This window comes from Carya illinoinensis, chromosome 3 (assembly GCF_018687715.1).
Source record: "Carya illinoinensis cultivar Pawnee chromosome 3, C.illinoinensisPawnee_v1, whole genome shotgun sequence".
Taxonomy (NCBI): domain Eukaryota; kingdom Viridiplantae; phylum Streptophyta; class Magnoliopsida; order Fagales; family Juglandaceae; genus Carya; species Carya illinoinensis.
Window position 1 is genome coordinate 9,466,308 of NC_056754.1, and position 25,129 is coordinate 9,491,436.

Consider the following 25,129-nt stretch of genomic DNA (forward strand, 5'->3'; position numbering starts at 1 on the left):
GCTGTCCTTTGACTTTGCAGGCACTCTGTCTCTCTGTCTCTCTCTCTCTCTCGATACAGAGAATCTCTAAATGGAAAGAGGTAAATTGTAATTAATGTATACGGTAAACTTAGTCAGAAAGTATCACTGAGTTCTTCACTAGCTAGCTAGCTTTTTTTTTTTCCTCCTAGGATTCCTCGCGTTAATTCACTCTCTCATTCTCGAACATGGCCAATGAGTATGTTTTTTAGAACATTGATCATTGCTTAAACGGGACTAGCTAGCTTTCGGCTTGACCTCACCACAAGTAAAAGACCAATCCATTTAATAATTGTTCGAACGCTTATAATCGTCCTGGATCACTGGAAGTCCTTATTTTGCAATTGCCACGGTTATTAGGAGGAAAGAGTACTGTTGTTAAACCGTCACAAAATAAATCCATTTAGACTTTTTTACAGCGCATATTGTCGTTTATTTTCTCTTTGGTGCGCGCTCTAGCTCCTACATATTTGCAGCTCCTTCCCGCCGTCGCTCAAACTACGTACGTACGTGGTATATATGCATGCAGGTACCAGTTTCAATATTGGTTTTACTCGAAACAGAAAAGGGAGTCCCGGCTTGTTCTCTATTAGGTAGTATCTCTGACTTGTTCTTTCTAATATAATAAACGTCGGAAACTTGATGCAGTCTAAAAGATGTTGAGCTTCTGTACATATTCCAACTTTTGCAGTAGAAGTTGGATATCATGTGAAAATCCTGAGGATCCATAGGGAGCGATGAGCTCAATTTGTCATCACGAATGGCGCTTTGTTTTTGAGGTCACCGATTGGTTTCAAGTTCGACTCCATATCTCGGTGTCGGTAATAAGAATGGATACATATATAGGATACATTGATCAGTTTGTCAAAATCTTTAAAACGTGGGAAAAAAAAATTCGTTTTGGATTTTTTTTTTTTTTTTCCTAAGAAAGTACTGCATATTCCGTAATTACACTGTCATTCTACTCATGTGTTGATGAAGCAGTTTCGAGCCTTATAACCGGCTTTTTAACTCTTCGTTTTAACTTTCTCTTCCTTTTCTATCAAAGATACCTTTGGATCAACTCTGGTTTTTTTAATCAAAAAAGAAAGAAAGATTTCTTCCCTTTTTCTATCAAAGTACTTCATTAGCAAATTAATGCTTCCTAGAAATTAAACAAGTCCCGATGCCCAGTTTACAGCTCCGGCCTTTACCCTGATTAATTCTTTGTGATATAATTTTCAGTGTAATTCGTAATCATTAGCTTCTCATCCTTTTGTTGTTTCTTTCTCAACTTGTTTATAAGTTAATGGACGTGGAATTTTACTTAATTAGTAACGCGCAGGATGCATGGATGATCATCTCTTAAATGTTTGATTAATCTTTAGTTTGATCGTCTGCTGCCATGGCTAGCTAACCAACCAAGAAGAGCTAGTACTGATCAAGATCCTGTCATGGAAATTTATTAGAAAGGCCAGGGTGGTGTGCATTGCGCAGCCAGATCGATATTCTCAACATAATTCAACCCCTTGTTAACATGCCGTCAAGGTCAAATCTCTCCGCATCTAATTGCCACCCACTAAAGGTAATTAATAGAATATATATTAGTTAGAGCACTTTCTGATATATAGTTGTTACAATTTACACTTTAATTAAAGTAGATCCTTTGCATTGTGCATGGCAGGAAAGAACTTAAAAAGTTATCTCCTTTAATTTTTTACTGCCAACTTTATTCTTATTCTGGATGTCCCAGTTGCTTGCCTTCTACACCTGGATATGTGAATTTGCAAAACTTTGCAGCAAAGCATTAGCATTATCATTGATATTCTTTTCTGGTCACAACGTATGATCTAGTAGACTTTTTCCCACATCTCTTCGATCTTGCTTTATAAGTTGATTTGGTTCATCTGCAGCGCTCTTATAATGAGTCTGATTAACAAGATATAAATTCCAGATGATTGGAATGAAAACTCCTGACCAAAATAAACCATATAAGTTAATAAATTAACCATGCCATTGTTAATGGCTAATTAAGATTTTAGAGCATCAAGTAAATTCCCATGAAAGAAAATATAAAGAACAATATAGAGTCTCAGATCAGTATGGTTATTAATTTGGAGTTGCATGCAATATTGGATTTGTGATTATTCAAAGTTCAGTTGACTTCCATCTCGATATTAATTACATTGAGCATATGTTAGAATCATTTTTTTCATCAAATAAAGCAAAATGGAGAGCAAATTAGAAGATATAAAATTAAGAAGCTCAAAAAACGACAAAGGGAAAGAATTGGAATTAAACAATCTGTTGAAACATATTCATTATACAATACAAAGAACTCAATAAACAAAAAACGGAAATGTTATTTATTCTACAACTAAATCATGATCTAGTTAAGCATAAAAGCATAGCTGTGATCGACCATCCGGCCGACTCTGTGACAGCGGCGCATCATGCATGTGGCTGTAAGTAATTCTTAGGCTACAAAATAAAGCTACCCCTTTCTTCATTGGGCGGAAATAATATAAAGCCCAACTACGTACATGCAAACCATGATGCGACTCCAACCACTCAGCTAGCTACACAGTACTACACCCTAGATATCTTCATCACACAAGGACAAGGGTTTTTCACCAACTAGATGGGGGTGGTACTAACTTAATATTCACCAACATATATATTCATGTTTAGTTCATTATGTACAGAAATTGGGATCATTACTCCATTTTTCCTACGTACTCAAACTTAATCTCCTAGGATCAGTATGTATATTACGGCCATTCAAGTTTAAGTAGGTGTGTCATTTCCACAGCCCAATTTGACAATCAGAAGTTGACAAAGAGGACTTTTCCAGCACCATTTCCTGCTTTTCCAAATGTCTGACGAGTAGAGCAGTCGTGTTGCCCGATGCTTGAAAGATATTGTTGTTGTTGGCTGCATTTGGGTAGCTATTTTCCTTGGATACATGATGATGATCATCTTGGCTGAGTTGAGAAGCAACAAATTTGTCAAGGACTCTCCAATCTGTGACTTGATCCACCGCTTGCTCGTTGCAGTTGTTACCAAAAACCGGATGGAAGTTTTGCTCTTCTTGGGAGATTGATGAGGACTGCACGGTGGTGGCCTGGTTTATGTCTATTGCAAACGGTGCCAAACAGTTATTGGAGCTTAAAGTGGCAGCTGGTTGGTGGAGCAACTTTGGGCTCTCTAGAAGTGGGAGCTGGAGGAAGTGTTCGTGGGGATGAATGTGGTAGGGCAAATGATGAAGCTCTTTCTTGCATGGATAAGGTGGCTGCTGGAACACCATATTATTGGACTGTGAATTCTGCTTAGGCGAGTCCAAGTCCTGCATATATGAGGCTTGATCATCGTACCAAGACGATTCGTGGTCGCTCACTTTACGCACGGTTGTTATCCTTTTCTTGAATACCCTACAGACAACCCAACCTTCTTCCTGCTTCAATTACACAAACTTACATGCATGAATATTTACACTCTCTTTTCAGGAAAACAACTTATGTAACTTTTATAATAAGATTAAAACAGATATTCACACACACACACACACACATAAGAAAGCCAACAGATTCAAATACAACAGCTGGCCGCGCGCCGGCAAGATTCAACAATAGGATCTAGATCTACGTAGTATTCCACATTAATGCACAAAACCTATATATAATTGGCTTAGTTTTTCTGAAAATGTATATATGCATAGAATTAGAATTTATATAAGAAACAATTAAGAAAAATTAATAAAATATATTACAAGGCCTCTACATCATGCAGTCGTCTGTAGCATTATACAAAACCATGTTGCACAGTGTCTATATGTGTAGTGCTGAGTTGGTAGGTATATATTTGTGGAAAGGTCGGTTTGTAAATATGTTCCAGATTTGCATGCATCTAGAATTAATTCTTACGGAGACGTACATAGGATGAACATTAATATATGAAAATTGTATGATCCAATCATAAAGAGATTATATAAAAGTAAACTCATAAACTTACGTAGTTTGATGATATTTGTTAGGTCTAATTTACAATACAATCAAATAACTCTACAATCTAACATCCTATATTAGTTTATGGATTTAATTTTGTCTAATCTCTTTTGTGTTTAAAATATTTCTCTTAATGTTATAAATAAGAGAAAACATCCGCTTGATATATTCCTTATAGGGATCAAAACTAAAGTCCAGGAGAAAGAGTAGTCAGCCCTACTGCTTTTGAGCTTCTTTTATGAGATGAAACAATGCTGTTTTGCTAATTAAGTAGTGGAAATCACTTGTCACTTGGGGTCCTAGTACTACTAGAACTGTAGTCTGTAGTTCACGGTCGGAAGAAAATTTATATAGCAGTACAAAAAGTTCTAAAAATGGATGAACGAGATTTATATTCACTCACATGTCTTGTCTATTTGCGCAGACAGATTCGTTCATTTTTTTCAACCAAACATTAAAGCAGGCAGCCTAGCAAATGAAAGTTTTTGTCTTTAACTACCACGGATCATCTGCCATATTATTGCATGCAAGTTTGCAACAAGACATTATTTGAAGCAACGGCACGTACGTCGGTATGTATATATATAATAACTCATAAAAAACTGATCAAAACCGATAAATTAAAAAGAAAAACTCACAAATAGAACAATACATGTCATGAGATGCCTATAGGAGGCCGATCGTGAACACTATGATATATATAGAAAGCCAAATAATGCACGCGTTCAAGTAGTACTTATATTGCGTTAAAAGTCTAACACGAAGTGTTATTGCCTTAATTACATTCATTAAGCAAAAAAATAAAACTAGGATCGGATCACTACGCATGCATAAGAAATTAATTATAGTAATTATGCAGCAATTTCGAATTTCTATATAATTGAAAAAAATATATATATATCTTCTCATGCATTAATGAAGTAGTGCATATAAGCAATATTTTCTAGTACTGTATAAAAGCATTTGGCCCGGACACTTGCCTGTGGAGTCCCGTTTTCCTCTGTTTCAAGCCGGTACTCATGCATTATCCAGTCTGATTTTTGTCCATTTGGGGCTCGACCTTTGTAAAAGACTAAGGTCTTCCTCATTCCGATTAAATCATGCTTAGAGTATATTGCCTTGTCTCTTCCTGTAGCTTTCCAAAATCCTGCCGCTGTGGCTCTATTTGTCCGAGTTCCTGTTGGATACTTCTTATCTTTATGGCTAAAAAAGTACCACTCATTTTGATCTTCTGTTCCTATCCTGCATAGCTCTTTTCAAATTTTGCAGAATGTTAAAGGTTAATTAGCTTTATTCGATTATTAATCTCTAATGTTTCAGAAATAATTAATAATCAATACCTTCAAGATCCCAAGGCTCAATTCTATAGAGGTCAACATCTTTAATGACATCTAGATCAATCCTTCGTGAGGTGACTTTCTTCCTAAGGTAATAATGAACAAGTTCTTCATCGGTTGGATGAAACCGAAAACCAGGGGGAACATGCGAAAAAGTATTCATACCCTTCCACTTATATTAGTCCTGCAACATATGTACAGCATATTAATTCATCATCAAATGCTAATATATTAGTTTTACCTTAAATTACTAAACATTTATAGATAGAACCCCTTGGCTTTCATCTAAATGAATTCAAATATTTTGAAACAGCTCATATATATCACACATATATATATATATATATATATATATAAACAAGATGGGGGATCAGCACATGCATCAAGCTATATTTTGGTAAAATGAACAGACCAATATGAGAATGATTGTCACGAGATCAGTCTCTGCACCGAATGTTTATTGTGTCGATCTATTTAGCATTAATCCATGTCGTGTCGAATTATAACGTATATGGTGAGTGTACTCATTAATTTGACATTTAATACCACCTCACGTAAAAGTACATCCAAAAGAACACGTAATCGATCTCCTTCTTTTAAAGATGGGAGGTTTGAGGTTCAACCCAATATAGGGTCTCCGGTACTACCGTTTATGTACGATCTTGAAATACTAACAACAATATTATCTCATGAATATGATAATTAATTTTGTGAAAGTGAAGTAATTAAATGTCTTGACGACTGGGACGAAATAATGAAAATAAATGCTGAAATAGCTAGAAGCTTGACGACTGGGATGAACAGTCGATAGTACTTTGTCCACTCAGATCTTGTTCAGCATGAGAAGAAAAGAAAATTAAAAGTTTCTGCAGAAATCATACACAAATGCGCTTTGAGTTAACTTTAGGAGGAATCAGCAGCAGCTCCCTTTACAGCTACAATTAATACTCAGGAGGTAATTCCTTAGTGGAAAACATAATATAAAGATGATCCGATTCTTACCATAGCTAGTCTTCGTGTGTGCAACACATCTTGTGGTTAGTTGATTATGCGTGCATGTGATATGTATGCAGGTATACTCATTAAACATGATATATAGATCGAACAAGATATTAATTTCTAGGGTTGGAACGAAAATACAAGCTAGTGCTCTCTAGTTATGAGTTGTGCACTCATTGTGCATCCCAAAAAAATATCTCTAAAGTTTTTGAGTGGTTAACATCTAAGTATGGCTAGGCAATTATAAAGAAAAAGAAATTAAATCAGACAAAAATGAAGGGAAAATAAATATATGAAAGGAAATATATGTGATGGGATGAGAGAATAAGCTAGATTTTAGTTGTTTGATTGAGACCGTCTGCCTGATTAGGCAGATGGTATTTCCAAATCGAAAGAGAATAATGACCGTTGTTTCATTAGTTTCAGAAGATAATTTTTCTTGAGATTTTAGATCCGCAAAGCAAGTTTCCACACCTTACATGCATGTTTTCCAACTTCATGCAAATTCAAGTCTCAAAAACAGATGAATGAATCTTGTATCTAGCCGTACCTGTAAGTTGTATGATATCGAGAACAAGAAGATGAAAATGATGAAGACGACGACTATTGGAGAGAGAGAGAGATCACAGATCAAGCCAGAACGGCTCTAGTTCTTGTAACCCGCAGATCTGGTTGGCAGAAGAGGAAACCCTTTTTATCCAAAATTATTATCTGGTTATTTTCTCAGCTTCACTCCACCTATCGAGAAGCCCCTTGATTAATCAGACGAGACAAAGACACGACAGCGTAAAAGACTTGCACTTAATTGTATTTTCGGGAATTGAACCAAAACTGGTTTTCAATCCCAGAAACTGTCTCCGAGGCTGTCGAGTAGTCAAGGATCTAATCCCGAGGGGGCATCAAAGACAAGAAAGGCTGAGGAATAGAAGAAAAAGCATGTAGGGTTAAATAAGAAACCGAAGAAACCCTGCTGATAATTATAATAATAAAAAAGTAGATACGAGAAAAAATTGAAAGGCAAAAAATTATTGGAGAAGCTTGTTTTCTCTATCATAAGCTCTCATTGTCGGGATGGGCTGAATTGGTGGGGAAGCTTTTGGACGGGAAAAAAGGTGGCGCAAAAATGGCTGAAGGAGAGGACAAAGGAATGCCTCTCTCTCCACTGCGCCACCTCCACCCGCAACTGAGAGAGACCCGACACAGAGCTTTGACAGAATATGTTTCTCTTTCAAAGGTCTTTCTCTACACAGTTCTAAATATGTGCAAGCGAGACAAATTAAGGGAAGAAGCAAACGGTGAGGTCAGAACAACCAACGGAAAAGACCAATCACCAATCTTAATAGCCTCCGGAAAGGAGAGAATAAAATATATAGGAGGATATTCTGCTAGCTAGCTGGTGACGTAATGGAACAGCCTCAAAGCCATCCACAAAACCCCATCTCTCTCTCTCTCTCTCTCTCAATGAGGCATGTGGGATTTCCGCTATTCTCCTTCAAGGCATAACTCTAATAACATTAATGGGATGATCACGATGATGGGGTACACCCTCGGTCTCATGGTTGTTTCGCGCAATCTTGGCCCAACATCGAGTGTGAATGAAAATAGTGGATGATGATCAATAATCCTTAATTTGTCTTTCCCAACTCTCCTAACGTTACTAGTACTATATATGTTTGGCAAACAACATCGATCCCAATCAGAGTACTGTTTGTATTTGAATGTATTTAGTTTTTACAGGTCTTTTATGAGTCTCCATTGCAGTGACGATTGAGTAGCATGCAGTACAGATGGTTCTAAGAAAATGAGGATCTTCTTCCTAAACTAGCACAATATATAAATACATAAGATAAAATTAATGGATATATAGAGATTTGTTTAATTCATCCAAAAATCGATCTATGTTCAAATGAATTTCATTCAAATGTAACTTTCGAAATTAAAAAAAAGAAAAAAAAAAGGGTTAGCACTGGTCAGCCGGTAACCTCAGTTAGGTGTGGCGAAATACCCCAATGATTGCTGGTAAGTTGGTAACGAAAATAACCACTCAGTCTAATAGATATAGCATTGATTATTAGGAGACAAAACTACTTATTCCACATAAACCTCATGTCTTATGTATCATAATTTGTAATACTTTTTTCATGATCCACAAAAAAATGACGTTTATAAAGTTTCCATATAACACATCATGTACAACACATTTAAAGGTCAACATGAGCTAGCTACCTAGGGTACTTACTACTTTGTGAGAATTAGCTTCTGAGACAATCAACCGCTGACAACTTGGCTTATTTTAATTGGTGGGTTAACCTTTGATGTCTCTCCTTTCCTGTTACAATCTCTTTCATGAATAGATTTTGATACAGTATGCCCTAGGATCCACGAAAGAGACGGTGCTCCAAATGCAAATACCCCCTCAAAACGCAAACAAAAACAAGGCAGCTAAGGTCGAGCGGGGCTGAAATGGTCAGTGCGAGTGGAATGTGGGTCCCATCACGCGCTAGGAAATGATTGCCGCTGCCCCTGCGAAGTACTCTGGGCCTGGAGTCTGGACTTCCCAGTACGTGGCGGGCGGCTTGCGGTCTGGCGTGGGCTAGCCACTATGATTGAGCTCGCAACTTGGAGAAGGTTGTTTAGGCCGGGCTGTACAGTGGGTCCCTCGCTTTCCCTTGTCCCTTGTGGGTCCAATGCTGTGTCTCCGAGTGGGTCCCAGGAACCTTCCAGCTTCATTGCGACTAAAGCCTACCACGTGCAATTTTTTATTTATTTTTTCTTATGTCAATTTAATCCCAATTCTGAAAAGAATTTCTCCAAATAAGAAATTTATATCTTTATCAAGGAATTTTGTTCTAAGTTTTAAATTTATTATTTAAATATATATATGCTGTGTCGTATCTTATATAATTATTTAAGTAAATATTTGAATTAGAAAAATATTTGAGTGTATATAGTGTATAATAATAAAAAATATTCTACTCGTAATGGAATTTTCGGATTTTTGCAATTCAAAATCTCAATTTTTAATTTTTAAAACTTGATATCTTAATTATAAAAAATTGGTAACTTGATATCTTCGTTAATTTCTATTAAGAAATTAAGGACAAAATTAAACACATGACATAGATATGTTACGTGTCAACCTTCGATTGATTAATATCATAGATATTGATACTAAGCATGAGCCAATAAAGAATTGACATGTAACATCTTATTAATCTCCTAACAAAAAATTAATGAAATATTTTAATTATAAATATCTTAAAATTTGAAAATCAATTTTATAAAAATTAAAAATGAAAGACGTGCAATCGAAAGGTAAAAACTAACTAAGACCATTTTGATTAAAAAAATAAAAAAAAATATCACCTTTGGTGATAGCTATAATAGAATTGGAAAACTTATCTCATCATTATAATTTTTTTTAAAATTTTCATATAAAATATAATAAATAATTTAATTTAATAATAATAATAATAAAATATAATATTTTAATAATAATTTATTTAATTTTTTAACTTTTATTTAAAATTATTTTATTTCAATCCAAACTGTATTTTAGTTGCACGCTCTCATCCTGATACGGTAGTGAGGGATGGGCCCCATGTACTTTGTTTATGTTATCTGGCCTAATGCTTCCACTCTTTGATTACTGAAGATTTATAGATAATTACAATGAGTACGATTACTTTGAGAGGGAGGGGGCATGTTGAGGTGGTGAAGTGAACCAAAAGTCTCGAAAAATGTTCTTTTATTTTTTCTGTTTCTTTTAATCAAAAGGTAAATTGGTATCACCAACCTCCACTCTTAAAATCAGCCACGCCACCCGAATAAACTTAAACCTTAATTTAACCCACTACTCTGTTATCAATCATTGACATATATATATATATATATATATATATATTCGTAAACATGGATTAAATAACAAAATTACCATGTCCACACATATTTATAGAGCCCTGTTTACTCCTCCTTTTATAGTATAAAAATCTCATCATAATAATATTTATGTAAATTCAAATATTATTTTTAAGAAGAAGTATATGAGATAATTAATATATATAGAGAGAGAGAGGGAGAGAGAAGGAGAACTCAGTTTACAGGACCATGTAAAATATGTTATTTATACTTTTCAAAAAAAAAAAAAAATATGTTATTTATAGGAATTTTTTTTAATTTAAAAAAAAAAAAAAAGTGCTCAGGGGAAGTGGGCCTGGATTCGATCATGTGGGTCCAAAAATTGAATCATGACGGCAGTGTAACATCATTTGTTTCGGGCCGAACGTTTCGGGGGTGAGAACTCCGTTGTGGTAGGAACTTGACCGCAAGCAACAACAAATAGGGGAAGCGGCTTCTTTAATGTACCTCGGGCCCCACTTGCAATATTTATAAATGTCCATGTCTCATCATACCTATTTATTCCCCCACGGAAAGGTTTTATCTTACCTTACCTACATGCTCGGATGCTCCTTCCCTACCTGCGCGTACTTCTTTCTTTCTTTCTTTCTCTTTTCTTGCCTGTTTCCTATATGGACTGCGTCCGCATCGGACGTTGTCCCCATTGACACATTCATCCCCTGAAAAGACCAATTACTTCGTTAAGTTAATTACACGCTTCTTTAGGATAATGACAACAATTTCACATTTTATATTGTTTTATTAAACAGTAATATTATAAACTATATTATCGTTTTATTTTTATCTTATTATATAATATATGATATATTTATTACTATTAAATTAATCATCTAATAAAAAAGTGATAAATATGACATATCTTATATAATGAGATGATAGTATGATGTATAGAATTTTCATTTCTTAAAATATTAGTTTTGAATTTGTGATGCAAATGATCCGAGTTAGATGATGTTGAATTGTTAGATTGCATGTTGATGATATTAAAATACTTTGAGTTAGCATATCAGTACAAATATGGCATGAAACCGAATTTTTTTTTTTCTAATTATGATAGTTTTGGTATTTTGACCTTAATTTTGACTACGAGTATCAGAACCGTACATATAACCCCAATTCGAAAAGCTCTTTTCAACATGCAAATAGCGGTCACCGAGTTATTTGGTGTACATCTTTTTCAAGGCCAAAATTCGCTATTTTCCCATCTGAATCCTCATTTTTAATTATTTTCTCTGTTTATGATAATATTTCATTGATTATTTAAGAAATGATTCTAAACTCCATTTGAACAAAATTTTTGATAGATTACTTCTTTTATTACATATTTATTTTTAAAGCGATTATTAGAATTTTGCTATTTTTGATAAAATTTTAATATGGACGATTTTGAACTATTACAGCTCAGCTTGTAGGTTAATTTTTAATTATTCTTAAATTTGATAATTTTAAATTGAACATTATAGTTATTTTCTCTATGTTTTGGGTGATTCTCTTGTTTTTATTTTTTGTGAATTATCTATTGAAACTAATTTACAAAATAATCACTATCATATCCAGCGTCATTGCCAGCAATCTAGAAGTGTCAAAATATGTCAAATGTACATACAATGAGGGGGTAATATGGGAAATAGAAATTGAGAAAATATCTAAATTAGCGTATAAATGTACCTGACAGGAGTATGGAATACTCAAGGCCAGGGTATGAATACAGGTAGGCCAGCCATATGTGACAACGGATATTATTATACATATACTAAATCATTTTGTATAGACTTTAAACGATATGACCGTCCACCAGCATTTTTTTTAAATATATACATACACACACACACACACATATATATATATATCTATATATTTCGAAATAATGCTGCATCGATCCATTCATTACTTCTATTTGTCATAGGTGGTCTGGAAAAAATGGTAATTAGCATTCATTAATCTTAGGTGTTGTTCCCTTCTATATATTATCGGAAATGTTCGGTAGAGCGGGCTTGTACGTACATTGTTGCAATGGTATGACACAGGTTACATGTCATCATGTCCACATGTTGGACATCTACGATCGAGTTGGAGAATAAGCACCTGTGCAATGCATCTGGTTGACCATTCTAAACCCCATGATCTTATGAAAATGTTGACACCGAGCAGCTAATTGGTAGCATGAGTCTGTTCCAAGGGATGAGACACCGGAGCCCATAAACATGATGAAGTTAGATACAGAGGCATGTCAAACATGTGAACAAAAGCGACTGTTTAGCTCTAATTTTGGATCGAATAAGGAACCGACAAAAAAAATGGTTGACTAGACTAATGTTGGAATAAATAAATTTATTAAAGTACTTCGAGAATTTAAAGTCATTTGCATAAATAGTAGTGATTGATGTGAACCTCAAAGTCTAGATGCATATATGCTCTGATTGATAATTGATTTCACCTAATTAAATTAGCTAATTACTCCAATATATGCATGCCAATAAGAAATTCATTCGGTAAAGACAAATCTACAGTAACATGTTCTCTGAACTCATAATTACAACAAAAATAAATAAATAAAATAAAATAAAAGGGAAGAATCGTAAAGTGGCATTTGTGTGCGAGTTTTAAAACATAAATATTACAACTTGTTGTTGGGCCGGCCATTAGCTTTTAAAAACAGAACATATGCATATATAGAAGTTTTGTCAAAGGCGCCATCATAGACCTTTTACGCACGCACGCACGCACGCACACGCTCATATATGGAAACAACAACATTAAGGTAATAAATGATACTAATTAATGGTTGTGTTTTCAGATTATTTTGTATGTAGCAGTCCTTGTTGCTTGTTTATTTACAAAATGATCTATGTATCTTACCTAAATTAAAATAATAATTACGAACCGTGAGGATTTATGATTGCATTTTTGGTTTATATGTCATCTTCGGAATTATAATACCAATTATAACTAGAACACTAAGAATTAAAGATGATAACAAATAAAGGGCCAAAAAAGTGCAAAGTTTAAATGATTAAATATCGATCGTACACGTATTTACGGGCTATATATTTAGATAACTCTGGTCTCATGATCACATGAATTCTCATGCTCAAGCCTCACCTGCAATGATATTTTCATTGTGGGGGAAATTAAAAGCTAATAAAAGAACACGAGAAAATGTTACAATATGTGGAATGAATTTCGGATCATGATCAAACGTCACAAGCTTCAGAGAACTGCCTTAAACCTCCCAAGGTTGAACTGAACGTACGAACGTGTGACAATAAAAAGTTATACATGCAACCAAAGTATAAGTTGATCTAAAGATCGATATTTAAACTTCAATGTCTCAAGTGATGCATATGATGTACTGGACCTTGCCTTAAACCTCAACATGTGACAATAATACAAGTTCTTTTAAGGATCTATATGTGAATTTGAGTGTCTAAAGTACGAGAGAGATACACATGACGTGAACCTTATAATATTATAAGGTTCAAAAAATTTATTGACCCTTTACCACTTAATGCATGTATCTATTATCTATATCTCAATCTTTTTGACTTTTGTAAGTTAAGAATTTGGCTTATATTTATAAAAACTGGTAATAAAATGTTCACGATTTGAATCTCTCGAAATCAGTGTAAATGGTATAAGTTTTTGTGTCTCATGAGACAGTATGAGATCTTCTCCATCTGCCTCTCGTACTAAAATCTTATGCATTACGGGGAGAGCCTGTTTAATTGGTGTTAAGAAAACTCCGAGAACGAAGTGCTTGGGTCATAGAGTGAGCAAGTGGATTCTGTGCCAATGGTCTGGTCTTCTTGCTAATAGCAGCCCAAATCCTCCTAGCCCGACTTCCTGTTTTATCTGGACTCCTCGTCCTAAACCCAGTAATAAGCCCAATTTTATCATTCGATAATGCTATTAAGTACCATCATTTTGTCATCTCAAAATTATTACTACTATAATTATACTTTTATTTTCTTTCAAATATTTTTAAATATATAAAAAAATAAAATAAATGAGCCAAATATGGAATTTTTTAGGACAATTACTTGTACCTAAAACAAATTAAATTGATTGTAATTATGCATTCCAAACGCATTTCTCCAGTTTTTTTTTTTTTTTTTTCTAAATTGAAAATTTAGAAAACAAGTAAAAAGAAAAACAATTTACTGTTGTTTTTTTTACTCTTGAGGACAATAGATACCAAATTCTAAAATCATTATTACTATTATATCTTAAAAGACGTAATTTTTTTTTTATTAATTCTTGAAATTAAAAGAGAGATTTATTTATTTATTTATTAATTCCTGGGTTTGACCTGTAAAACCCTAACACGGATCCATCCCTATTCGGTAAACCGGTTGGCCCCGTTGGGGGAAGGGTTTTAGGAATAGGGCATTGGCGCCCTGCCGTTGTTCAATGCCACCAAGTGTGGCAAAAGTGCAAAACTCCCCATGTAACATATTCACCGCTTCTTCTTCAATTTCTTCTGATGACACGCTGCGATTTCTGCTTCATTTTTGCCATCTAGCTCGGTGCATATCTCCGATATCAAACTGGGTCCGTTTTCATTTTCGCTTTGCTCCTCCGTCTATGACTTGTCTTTTGGTAGTCTTTCTAATGATTTTTGGCCTTTCTCGATTCAGAGTCACTGAAAACTCTCCGTATAGGCACTTGGGTTGGCCTATTTGTGCTTTATTTTCACCACCTATACGTGTTCTTTTCTAAGATTTTTGGTATTTATCGCTTCTGGGTCTCTGGAAAGTTCCCACCATTGGCCCTTGGGTCGGTCACAAAGTACTGAATTTTCGTCTTTGCAGCCCTTCGCCCCTTTGTAGTCATATATGCGATGCTTTCCAATGATTAAGAGAAGGCCTGGTGCTTATTGTTATTACTATTTCTTCAGAACCAGAAGAACAATTACGACTTCTACTCTACCACTAGATGTACAAAATGATTCCATTGCATCTGTTAGATATGACCACAAAGCTCTCTGCCTCACTTCAGTGGATCAACTCATCCAACGCGGCTCGTTATCCTTGGCACAGAAACTTGTTCAGCGAATAATTGCACGTTCTTTGTCGTTTTCAGATGCTGTTTTAGTTGTTCATTACGCTGCTGTAAGGGGCTTGAAGATTGATTTAGGTAGTTACGGTGCACTCATTAGGAAGCTGATGAGCTTGGGTCAGCCACAGCTAGCTGAGGTGCTTTTCCGTGGTAGCATTGTTGGCAGAGGTATTGATCCTGACTTTTCAATTTTGAATTCGATGGTGATTTGTTTTTGTAAGTTGGGGAAAATAGAGGAGGCAAGAGCTCAATTTGAAAGGTTGCTTGCCATGGGCCTTGTTCCTTGCAAATCTGCTTCTAATGCGTTGCTTCGAGAGTTTTGTGCCCAAGATAGAATTTTAGAAGCATTTGATTATATAGTTAGAATTAATGAGGCTGGAGTTATTCCGGGTTTTTGGTGTTTTAATAAGTTGATTGATGGGCTATGCTGCAAAGGGTATATGGACGAAGCTCTTGAATTGTTTGATATAATGCGTGGCAAATGTGGGTGTCCGCCTACAGTCCATCTGTACAAATCGTTGTTTTATGGTCTTTGTAAGAGAGGGCTTGTTGTGGAGGCAGAGACACTATTAAGTGAAATGGAGTCTCAGGGTCTTTATATAGACAGGACAATGTATACTTGTTTAATTTATCAATATTGTAAGGATAAGAAAATGAAAATGGCAATGCGGATTTTGTTGAGAATGCTGAAGACAGGTTGTGATCCAGATAATTACACATGTAATACACTGATTCATGGGTTTGTGAAATTGGGTTTGTTTGATAAGGGGTGGGTCGTTTACAACCAGATGGCAGAGTGGGGAATGCAACCTGATGCGGTAACTAATCACATTTTGATCAGTCAGTACTGCAGGGAACAGAAGACTGATTGTGCTTTGATGCTTTTGAACAACCTGGTTAGTTGCAACATGGCTCCCAGTGTTCACTGTTACACAGTTTTGATGGCTGCACTGTACAAGGAGAATAGGCTAATGGAAATTGATGAGTTGCTCAAAAGCATGCTGGGCAATGGGGTCATCCCTGATCACGTTCTATTTTTTGTTCTTAAGAAGATTTATCCGAAGGGACACGAGCTTCAGCTGGCTTATATGATTCTGCAGGCAATTGCCAAGAATGGGTGTGGGTTCGACCCTTCTATGTTCTCATCCTCTGCCAGTCTGGGTACTCCTAGAGATTTGGAGCAAGAAATTGAGATCCTGCTTGAGGGAATTGTGAGAAGTAACTTGAATCTAGGTAATGTAGCATTTGGTGTTTTTATCAGTGCTTTGTGTGAACAAGGAAAGATTGATGATGCTTTGCTTTACATGGATAAAATGGTGAGAGTTGGATGCATGCCTCTACCCTTTACTTACAACACTTTGATCAAGTGTCTTTGCCAAGAGGGGCTTTATGAGGATGCGAAGTCCCTAATTGAAATTATGCAAGATCGGGGGGTGGTTGCTGATCAAGCAACTTATTTGATAATAGTAAATGAACGTTGCAAACGGGGTGATCTGGTGTCTGCCTTTGATATTCTTGAGCAAATGGATGAGAGGGGATTGAGACATAGCGTTGCTATATATGACACTATTATTGCTGGTCTAAGTAGACAGAAAAGAATTTTTGAAGCAGAGGAAATGTTTAAGAGGATGCTCGAGTCTGGTGTGGATCCTGACGAGATTGTTTATATGACAATGATTAATGGCTACTCCAAGAATGGTAGAGCCATTGAAGCCCGCCAGTTGTTTGATAAAATGATAGAGAATTCCATTCGGCCCAGTTCTTATTCATACACTGCACTTATAAGTGGATTGGTGAAGAGAAACATGATTCATAAGGGATGCATGTACCTTGATAGAATGTTGAGAGATGGTCTTGAGCCCAATATTGTGCTGTATACCTCGCTTATTAATCATTTTTTGAAGAAAGGAGAGTTTGAATTCGCCTTTAGGTTAGTTCATCTGATGGAACGAAACCAGTTTGAAAGTGACCTCATTATGTATATCTCACTGATCAGTGGCATTAGCAGAAACATCATTGGTATTAACAACTGGTCCATTTTGAGCAAAAGGTCAGAAAGGGAGAGAGAAATGTTGTTTCATTTGCTCAATCAGGGAACTGTTATGCATAGTGAAAACATTTTGAGAGTTTCCGCTAATTCTCTTGAGGAAATGAAATGCTTTGCAGTGAGGCTGATTGAGAAGATTAAAGACAATAGCTTTATGCCAAACTTATACCTATACAATGGTATAATCTCTGGATTTTGCAGGGCAGAGCGGATGCAGGATGCCTATGATCATTTTGAAATGATGCAAAGAGAGGGTGTACGTCCCAATCAGGTTTCTTATACCATTCTCATCGATGGACATATCCAATCTGGTGATATTAACAGTGCAACAGGATTGTTCAACAAGATGAATGTAGATGGTTTTGCTCCAGACAGAGTTGCATACAACACTTTACTGAGAGGCCTTTGCAAGGCTGGGAGACTGCTTGATGCCTTGTCACTCTCATATACTATGCGCAAGAGGGGGGTTCTCCCGAATCGAGTTTCTTATGATTATTTACTCAGATGTTTTTGTGCAAATGATCTGAGAGTATATGCCATCAAGATATTTGAAGAAATGGTTGCTCAAAATTATATACCCTGCCAGTTTAATCGCAAATGGTTGCTTTGCATATTGTGCGAGAATAATAAATTGCACAAAGCTAGTGTGGTAACTGATAGAGGCTTCAAAGACGGAAATCTCCAGAAATGTGACAAGGAAGCCTCTTTGGAAACATGCATAAGGGAGGAGAAGTCAATTTAGTTTCCGAGTACATGGAAAAATATAGTTTCTGATTCAGTTCAACACATTCAAAGGTTGGTGGTGGCCGAATTTTCATGTGCCAAACATACCTTTCTTCAATTGTCTGTCTTTCTTCCTTCCACATCATTGTGTTCCCCCCTAAAACACACTCACAATTTCAAGCGTGTAATTACAATTACCTGACTTGAGAATTGTTATTGGTGGGATCAATAACCATATGGGTATTTTATGTAGGAATGGTTGAAATTCATGCACTTCCTTCTAGTGACAATGAGTCGTTTGCTGACTAGAATCAGGTAATTTAAATTTTGATGTGTCCTGCTGCTTTCTTTAAAATATGAGTTGAAAATCACCAAACTCATTGAAGCACATAGGAGTTATTTGCAGGGACATACTTGATAGTAGCAATTCCACTATATTGATGCAAAAGGAATTTCTGTTTCCAGGAATTTTCTGAGCTAGAATCTTTCTATTCATGATATATTTATTTAGAATCTTTACCCTCCAGAACTCAATCGTTTTATTCATGATGACTTTGGCACGCAACAAAGAGAATATTATTGTTCATTTCACAATGTACATAGCAATTACTGCTTTCTAAAAGAGAGCATGATCTAAAATTGCGATTCCACTTGGAATACAGATGCTTGCACATTTGATGCAGATGGTTCAAATGTTATGTTTTTCTAGGTTTAACTATGGGGCAGATAACGGTGTCCTTCAATGCATATATATATTTACACACACACATAGGTTTCAGCTTCCCTTTCAGCTCTTGTAAGTTAAGAGAACATAATGTGCCTTATGCTTTATATAGAGAATCATTTGGATGTAGAGAACAGCAATAGTTTTTTATTTCACATTTTGCTCACATGGTCTGGTGTGTTGTTTGTTAAAGGACAAGTCCTTTTGCCTATGTTGAACCTTGACTTGCTTAATTTGATTACTATACAGATTCAGGAGCTTGTCGCGGTGCTACAAGATTCTCTTACTATATCAAACCAACATCCGAGAAGAAGTAGTTTGGTCAAGACTGTGGATGTCTCATAGGGTTCACAACATTACCGTCATGGTGGAGGTCATTGCTGACTCCATTGGTCAGACTGATCGGAATCTGTGCAACTAGTTTCTTTCTACTAAATCAAACCAACATATGAAAAGAGGTTGTTGGCCAACACTCTGGAGGAAAACACTTAGTGAGTACTCCTTCCGTCGTGGATCGATTCCATTGAGCTCAGCACTGGTACAAGGTCTGCTGCTGCAGCCACGACTCTGTAAATTATGGATTGAAATCAGCTAGAGTCAGTCCTACCTTGGGCTGTGAGCCTATGACCGTGTTGATCTGTCGCCCCACTCATGGGTTTACTTGCGTAAATCATGCAGTTTTTTTTTTTTTGGCTTGCTGAGTTAGACATAAAAATCAGAGAAAGGTCAGACTTCAGAGGCCTTTGGCTTGACGGAACTTCCGCTTTCTTACTGGATGATGTGGGACTTGATTTACAGGTGGGATTTCCCTACAAACCTCAATTAACTAGGAAAAATAATGAGAAAAAAACCCTTTGTTCTTTCTCTTCATGTGCATCCGAGTGTGCACATACGCTGCCCCCTGGATGAAATTCCAAGAGCAGGCCCTAGATTTTTAAGGTACATAGGCCTTGCGTCAAGCATAGCCCTCAATCTCGTCCATGCTCTTCGGTTTTGACAGACTAGGAATGATATAGAGTTGATGAAGGATTTTGGAATGGATGCTTACAGATTCTCAAAATCATGGCTCAGACTAGGAATAATAGTGATAATGAAAAATCTGAAAAATCTACCAAAGAAAACTTAATTGCCCTGCTGCTGTGCACTTTCCTTTGACTTTTATGTATGTGTATATATATATCTAATCTGAAGAACCTGAAAAACCTGAAGAGCCATATATATATATATATGAGTTTTGCTACTTATAGTCATTTTTGTGTACTCCTTGCGTACTCTATTAATTTGATTTGTCAAAGCCGTTATTTTATATTTAAAGAAAATGATGCAGTCAATCACATTAGTGGAGTGCTTAAGGAGTACGCAAAAGTGACTGTATATAGAGCTTTTGTATATGTATATATATATAGGCAACTTGTAAGTCTTGGAACTTTGTTATTTTGTTTTTTTATTAATTCCCAGGCTTGCTGCTGCACTACTTGTGCATGGGCCGGTAATGACCCATGTGCAGCCCTTAGTGACGTGATTCTATTCATGTTGTGTGTACATTTAAATAAATATTAGTATAAATTAATTAAATTATAAATTATTCTGCTGTGTTTGGTGGTTTTTATTACTCAATAATAGATGGAAGAAGATATATTGAATTGTAATGTTGGTATAACACAGAGGGGTAGCGGTAACTCTTTTTCTATTCCAGTGGATGTAGAGGAGCATGATAGCCTTACAACCCCTTCATCCATATATACACAACACCATACCCAGTCCATCCCACCTTTACCCAAGAAACCCAAAAAAAACCCCTAGCAATCAATCTGTGGTATGTGAATGACACTTCATCCATGATGCATCACCTCCATAATGCATGTGACAGCTCTCCTCTTAGAATTAAAGGAACTGAAAAAAGTCAAAACCTTTAGTGTTAGGAGGGATGTGAAGGGAAGAGCGTGTAGTCCACAAGAACTTGTGAAGTATGATGCAGAAAAACTTAGTATGTCAACCGCTAAGTTTTTTATCAGGTGTGGCCTTTTAGGCTTGTGGAGGACAATCGGTTTATTGAGTTTGTGGCTGATTTGGAGTGCAAATTTACATTGTCATCCTGAACTACTTTACAAAGGGATTGTGTTAAGCTGTATAATGAAGAGAAGATACAATTAAAAAAGTTGTTTGATGGTCAAAGAATTTGTCTTACTACCGATACTTGGATATCAGTGCAAAATATGAAGTACATCTGCATTATCGCACATTTTATTGATTGCAATTAGAGATTGTATAAGAAAATATTCAAGTTTTGTCAAAACTTCTGACTATATGGGCGAAACTATTGGGAGGGTGCTAGACTTGGGATTGTATGAATGGGTTATTGATAAGATTTTGACCATCATAGTTGATAATGCCTCCTCTAATAATGTTGTCATTGATTACATGAGGAGAAGAATAAAAGACAATAATTGTACTATATTGGGTGGTGAATTTCTTCAAATGCGGTGGTTGCCCATATATTGAATTTGATTGTTCATGATGACTTGAAAGATGTTTATGAATTTGTAACAATACATGTGATATCTTCACCGCCAAGATTTGCTAAGTTCAAAACTTGTGTGGCAAAGGAAAAGATTAGTGAGAGAATGATTTGCTTGGATGTTCCTACTAGATGGAACTCCATATTTGATGTTGAATACTGCTGAAAAACACAAACAAGTCTTTGAATGATATGTGTATGTGGATGATCAATTCGTGAACCCTGCTAGTGATGATTGGAAAAATGCACGGATTTTAGTAGAGTTGTTGAATTTTTTTTTTTGATATTACAGTGAACATTTCTGATTCTTTGTATGTGATGACTAATATATATTTTCAAGAATTCTACATGATTGAATATGCATTAAATGATATGTGCATGAGTAATGATATTGTCACTAGTACCATGAGCATAAATATGAAAAGTATGACAAGTATTGGTGTCGCATATATAGGTTCAACTTGATGATATATGTTGCTTTTGTGCTTGATCCACACTACAAAATGATGGCAATGAAGTTTTGCTTGAAAAAGTGCAAAGGAGATAAGTTGGCGGATAGGATAGAAGCCAAGGTTAAACTCCTTTTAAGCCGCTTGATTGAGTAGTAAAATACGTTTCGTGTGACTAGTGGGGGGAGTTCTAATGTGGCTCAAGGGAGGCCAAGCACTATTTTTACAAATATTGGTAATGAGCCAGCATCGCCTTCAAGTAAATTTGATATCATATTCGCCAATTACCTTGAGGAGCAGGATGTTATGGAGTTTAGATTGGAGCTAGAGAGGTATTTGTCTGAGGGGTGTGTAAAAAACTCACCCCAATTTTGACATTTTAAATTGGTGGAGGGTTAATACAGCCAATTATCTTGTTATTGTTGAGGTAGCACGTGATGTGTTAGCCACTCTCATTTCCATTGTCGCCTCAGAGTCTATGTTTAGTATTGGAGGACGCATCTTGGATCCTTTTAGGAGTTCATTATCTCCAGAGACTGTTGAAGCCCTCATTTGCACCCAAAATTAGTTAAGTACCAAACCAGTTGACATTTGAGAGTTGGAAGAATACGTACAATCAATTGACCTAGAAGGTAAATTTATATATAAGTTACTTGAAACTTGAAATCTTGTTTGTATTAGTTTATTATCTATTTAACTCAGTTTTGTAATATTTTGTATAGATGATCATCCAGCTCCATCTTCAACCAAGCCTTGAGTATCCAACCCAATTACACAAAAGCACTTCTTCTAAGGGTTGCCTCGAACAAGAAGGTAATTGGCTCAACTTTACTGTTCAATTTTCTTTCTTTGGTATTTTCAAATGGTGGTATTATTATTTTTTTTTTCAATTTTTAAAATGTTTCCTACAGGAGAAATAGATTATGTAGGGTGTGCTGAATAGAGTCCTTCCTGTTGATATTCGAGTTTTGGTAAGTACTGCAAAAATCAAGGGGCTGTTTGAAGGCCATCCTAGCTGATGAGAGGAATCAGCCATGTCATCTTCAGGTCTGTAAGAATTTTTGTGAATCAGCTTAATTAATAACAGACTATATTCACCTTCTTTTGCGTTAAAATAATCTGTTTTCTTTTCCTTGCAGGTTTAGTTGTTTGAGCAGGGAGTATAAATATATCTTTTGGCGGGAGAACCTGAATTTGTTGGTATGCAGATTAGGTTTGCAATATGTTTTGAATTGATTTTGGTACTATTCATAGAACTGAGAAACTTCCTTCTTTTTGGTCCATGTTTGAACAGGCTATGGAGGAGGCAGAAAAAAGGTTTTTTGGGGAACACAACTTCAGTAGTTTTTGTAAAACGGATGCAGTAAATGTGCACAACTGTTAAGTGGCATATCACGCTGTTCGAAATTTGTCCTTCTGATGTGAGGTTGTCATTGGTAGAGAAATCGTCTTTAGCCATTTTATGTTTTTTGAATTGGTTACTGTGGGATTTTGTATAAAATTGGTTCCTAACTTTATAATATTATTGTGGGTTTTTGTCTAACCAGAAAAAAGGGGCTCAACTGGTTGTGCGTGAAGCGGAGCGCCAGAGTGTAGGGTAGAGTGTTTGGTCTAATTCTTGTTTAGATTTGCATCGAATGTCTTCTGGGGCAGCACGGGCATTGGTATGTTATGTGTAATAGATATTTTTATTTCTATTCATCCAGTTTAGAAGCTTTGCTGATTATAATAGTTTAGTTTCCATGTATTTATCTTACTGGAACCTGAATAAATCTAAGTGGCTTCAACCATCGGTGCATGTGGGTGAATGTTTTTCCTTCAGTACAAGGCTATGTTTCTGACCTGGACTGTGGATTTTGAGGTAAGTTTGCTAATTCTCCTGGAACCATTTTTGTCCTTGTGTTGTAAAAGTGTAGTGACAATCTTGTGTTTTTTGTTCAATTTATTTTCACTGCTGGAGAATCCTAAAACTTCTCCCTGCAAAACTGATCTATGCCTAATTCTCTCCCTAGCTGCCATCATAAGCTTGTCTGCACTTGTTGCTACCCATCGAATTAAAGCCAGCTTCTCTGATCCCCTCCTACAGCAATTGAAGAACTTGTAAGCTGAATTCCAAGTCCCTCACCACTTGTTCCAACTTGTGAATTTTGTTGTCTAATTTCTCATACTTTCATAATGTAGGTTATATGGATCGAACATGTAGAAGTAGATGACGGGAGAATTTAGTTGTCTGCCCTGCTCTTTCTAATTCACTTGTAATGCACAGTAATAACAAGCACAGAAGGGAGAAACTTCAATCTTGAAAAGAAAGGCTCTCATTTCCACCCAAACAGTGACTTTTTTGTCCCAAATGAAAGAAAAGATGTCACCTCAACCGCTTGAGGTAAGTACTGAGATAGTTCTTACTACAAAAGTCTTGACATGATACTAATTCACATACAATCATTTAATTTATCTTTTCACTATTTTGCTACTAAATGATTGTAAGTTCAGCATCTTACTACTAAATGATTGTAAGTTTAGCATAATGGGGCTCCTGCACTGGAATATCCTTTAAGAGGGAGGACATCCTTCCGATTTGGGAAGCTATGAAGAACTGTCAAAAGTTTGGTCTGGCCAGATCAAGCCGTCAACCAAATAAGTACTAATTAGTATTTTTTTTTCCCAGTTTCCAATGAACACAAGAAGTTCTTCAAGCTTGGTCTGGTGCTTTATTTTGCTTAATGAGAAATGATGAGCATGAGTCCCCCTGCAGGCAAAATTGGAAGAGAGAGAGCTCAAAGTTGCCCTATAGAGACTTTGGGGAAAGAATGTTGATATGTGAACATAATTCTGATTTTGTAATTCATATATTGTAATTTTGTGTTTTGTAATGTAATTTATAAATACCAAACAATGTAATATGTAGTGAAGTGTATTGTATGTTGTCTGAAATTTTACATGATGAATTTTAGAGGTTTTTTTGTTACATGCATCTAGTTAGCATCTAGTTAGAAAGGTAAATAGTTGTTTCTAGCTTTAGTTATTTTTATGTAAAATTTAGTTATCTATTTTGATATATTTTTATTATTATGGACAATTTTAATATATTGGTATTATGATTTTCAACATTATTTTTTTCTTAAAAAAATTTAATACAAATAGGTCTATTAAAAAAAATAATTCAGGAATCAGGGTAAAACCTGATACCCGAATTTTGTTTCATCTGGGTTAATCGGGTTAATCCAGGCCGGGTTCGGACCCATATTTGAAACCCAATTCTGGTTCCGGTTATGTCCGGATGAACAGACTAATTTTGACATTTGTGCTATAGACAACGGGCATTCATGGCCGAGACTGCCTGTGAATGCATTCA

General features: G+C 35.8%; 2 protein-coding genes across 5 annotated transcripts; one reads left to right on the top strand and one right to left on the bottom strand.

The window, feature by feature from the left end:
* Positions 1 to 2,267: 2,267 nt before the first annotated feature.
* Positions 2,268 to 7,750, bottom strand: LOC122303429 (NAC domain-containing protein 7-like). Its single transcript, XM_043115213.1, has 4 exons — positions 6,888 to 7,750; positions 5,342 to 5,522; positions 4,982 to 5,253; positions 2,268 to 3,451 (listed from the first exon to the last, which is right to left on the bottom strand). The coding sequence occupies exons 2-4, from the start codon at positions 5,499 to 5,501 to the stop codon at positions 2,798 to 2,800; spliced, it is 1,086 nt and encodes a 361-aa protein (XP_042971147.1). The 5' UTR covers positions 5,502 to 5,522; positions 6,888 to 7,750; the 3' UTR covers positions 2,268 to 2,797.
* A 6,837-nt stretch (positions 7,751 to 14,587) lies between these two features.
* LOC122303135 (pentatricopeptide repeat-containing protein At5g62370) lies at positions 14,588 to 23,200 on the top strand. 4 transcript variants are annotated; one of them, XM_043114755.1, is made up of 8 exons: positions 14,588 to 18,155; positions 18,337 to 18,398; positions 19,057 to 19,605; positions 21,780 to 22,406; positions 22,497 to 22,587; positions 22,686 to 22,821; positions 22,914 to 22,974; positions 23,069 to 23,200. In XM_043114755.1, the coding sequence occupies exon 1, from the start codon at positions 15,091 to 15,093 to the stop codon at positions 18,100 to 18,102; it is 3,012 nt and encodes a 1,003-aa protein (XP_042970689.1). In that variant the 5' UTR covers positions 14,588 to 15,090; the 3' UTR covers positions 18,103 to 18,155; positions 18,337 to 18,398; positions 19,057 to 19,605; positions 21,780 to 22,406; positions 22,497 to 22,587; positions 22,686 to 22,821; positions 22,914 to 22,974; positions 23,069 to 23,200. The 4 variants fall into 4 exon arrangements, with proteins under 4 accessions (XP_042970689.1, XP_042970690.1, XP_042970688.1 ...); XM_043114756.1 differs by having other exon boundaries at positions 22,248 to 22,406; XM_043114754.1 differs by having other exon boundaries at positions 19,057 to 22,406.
* Positions 23,201 to 25,129: the final 1,929 nt, after the last annotated feature.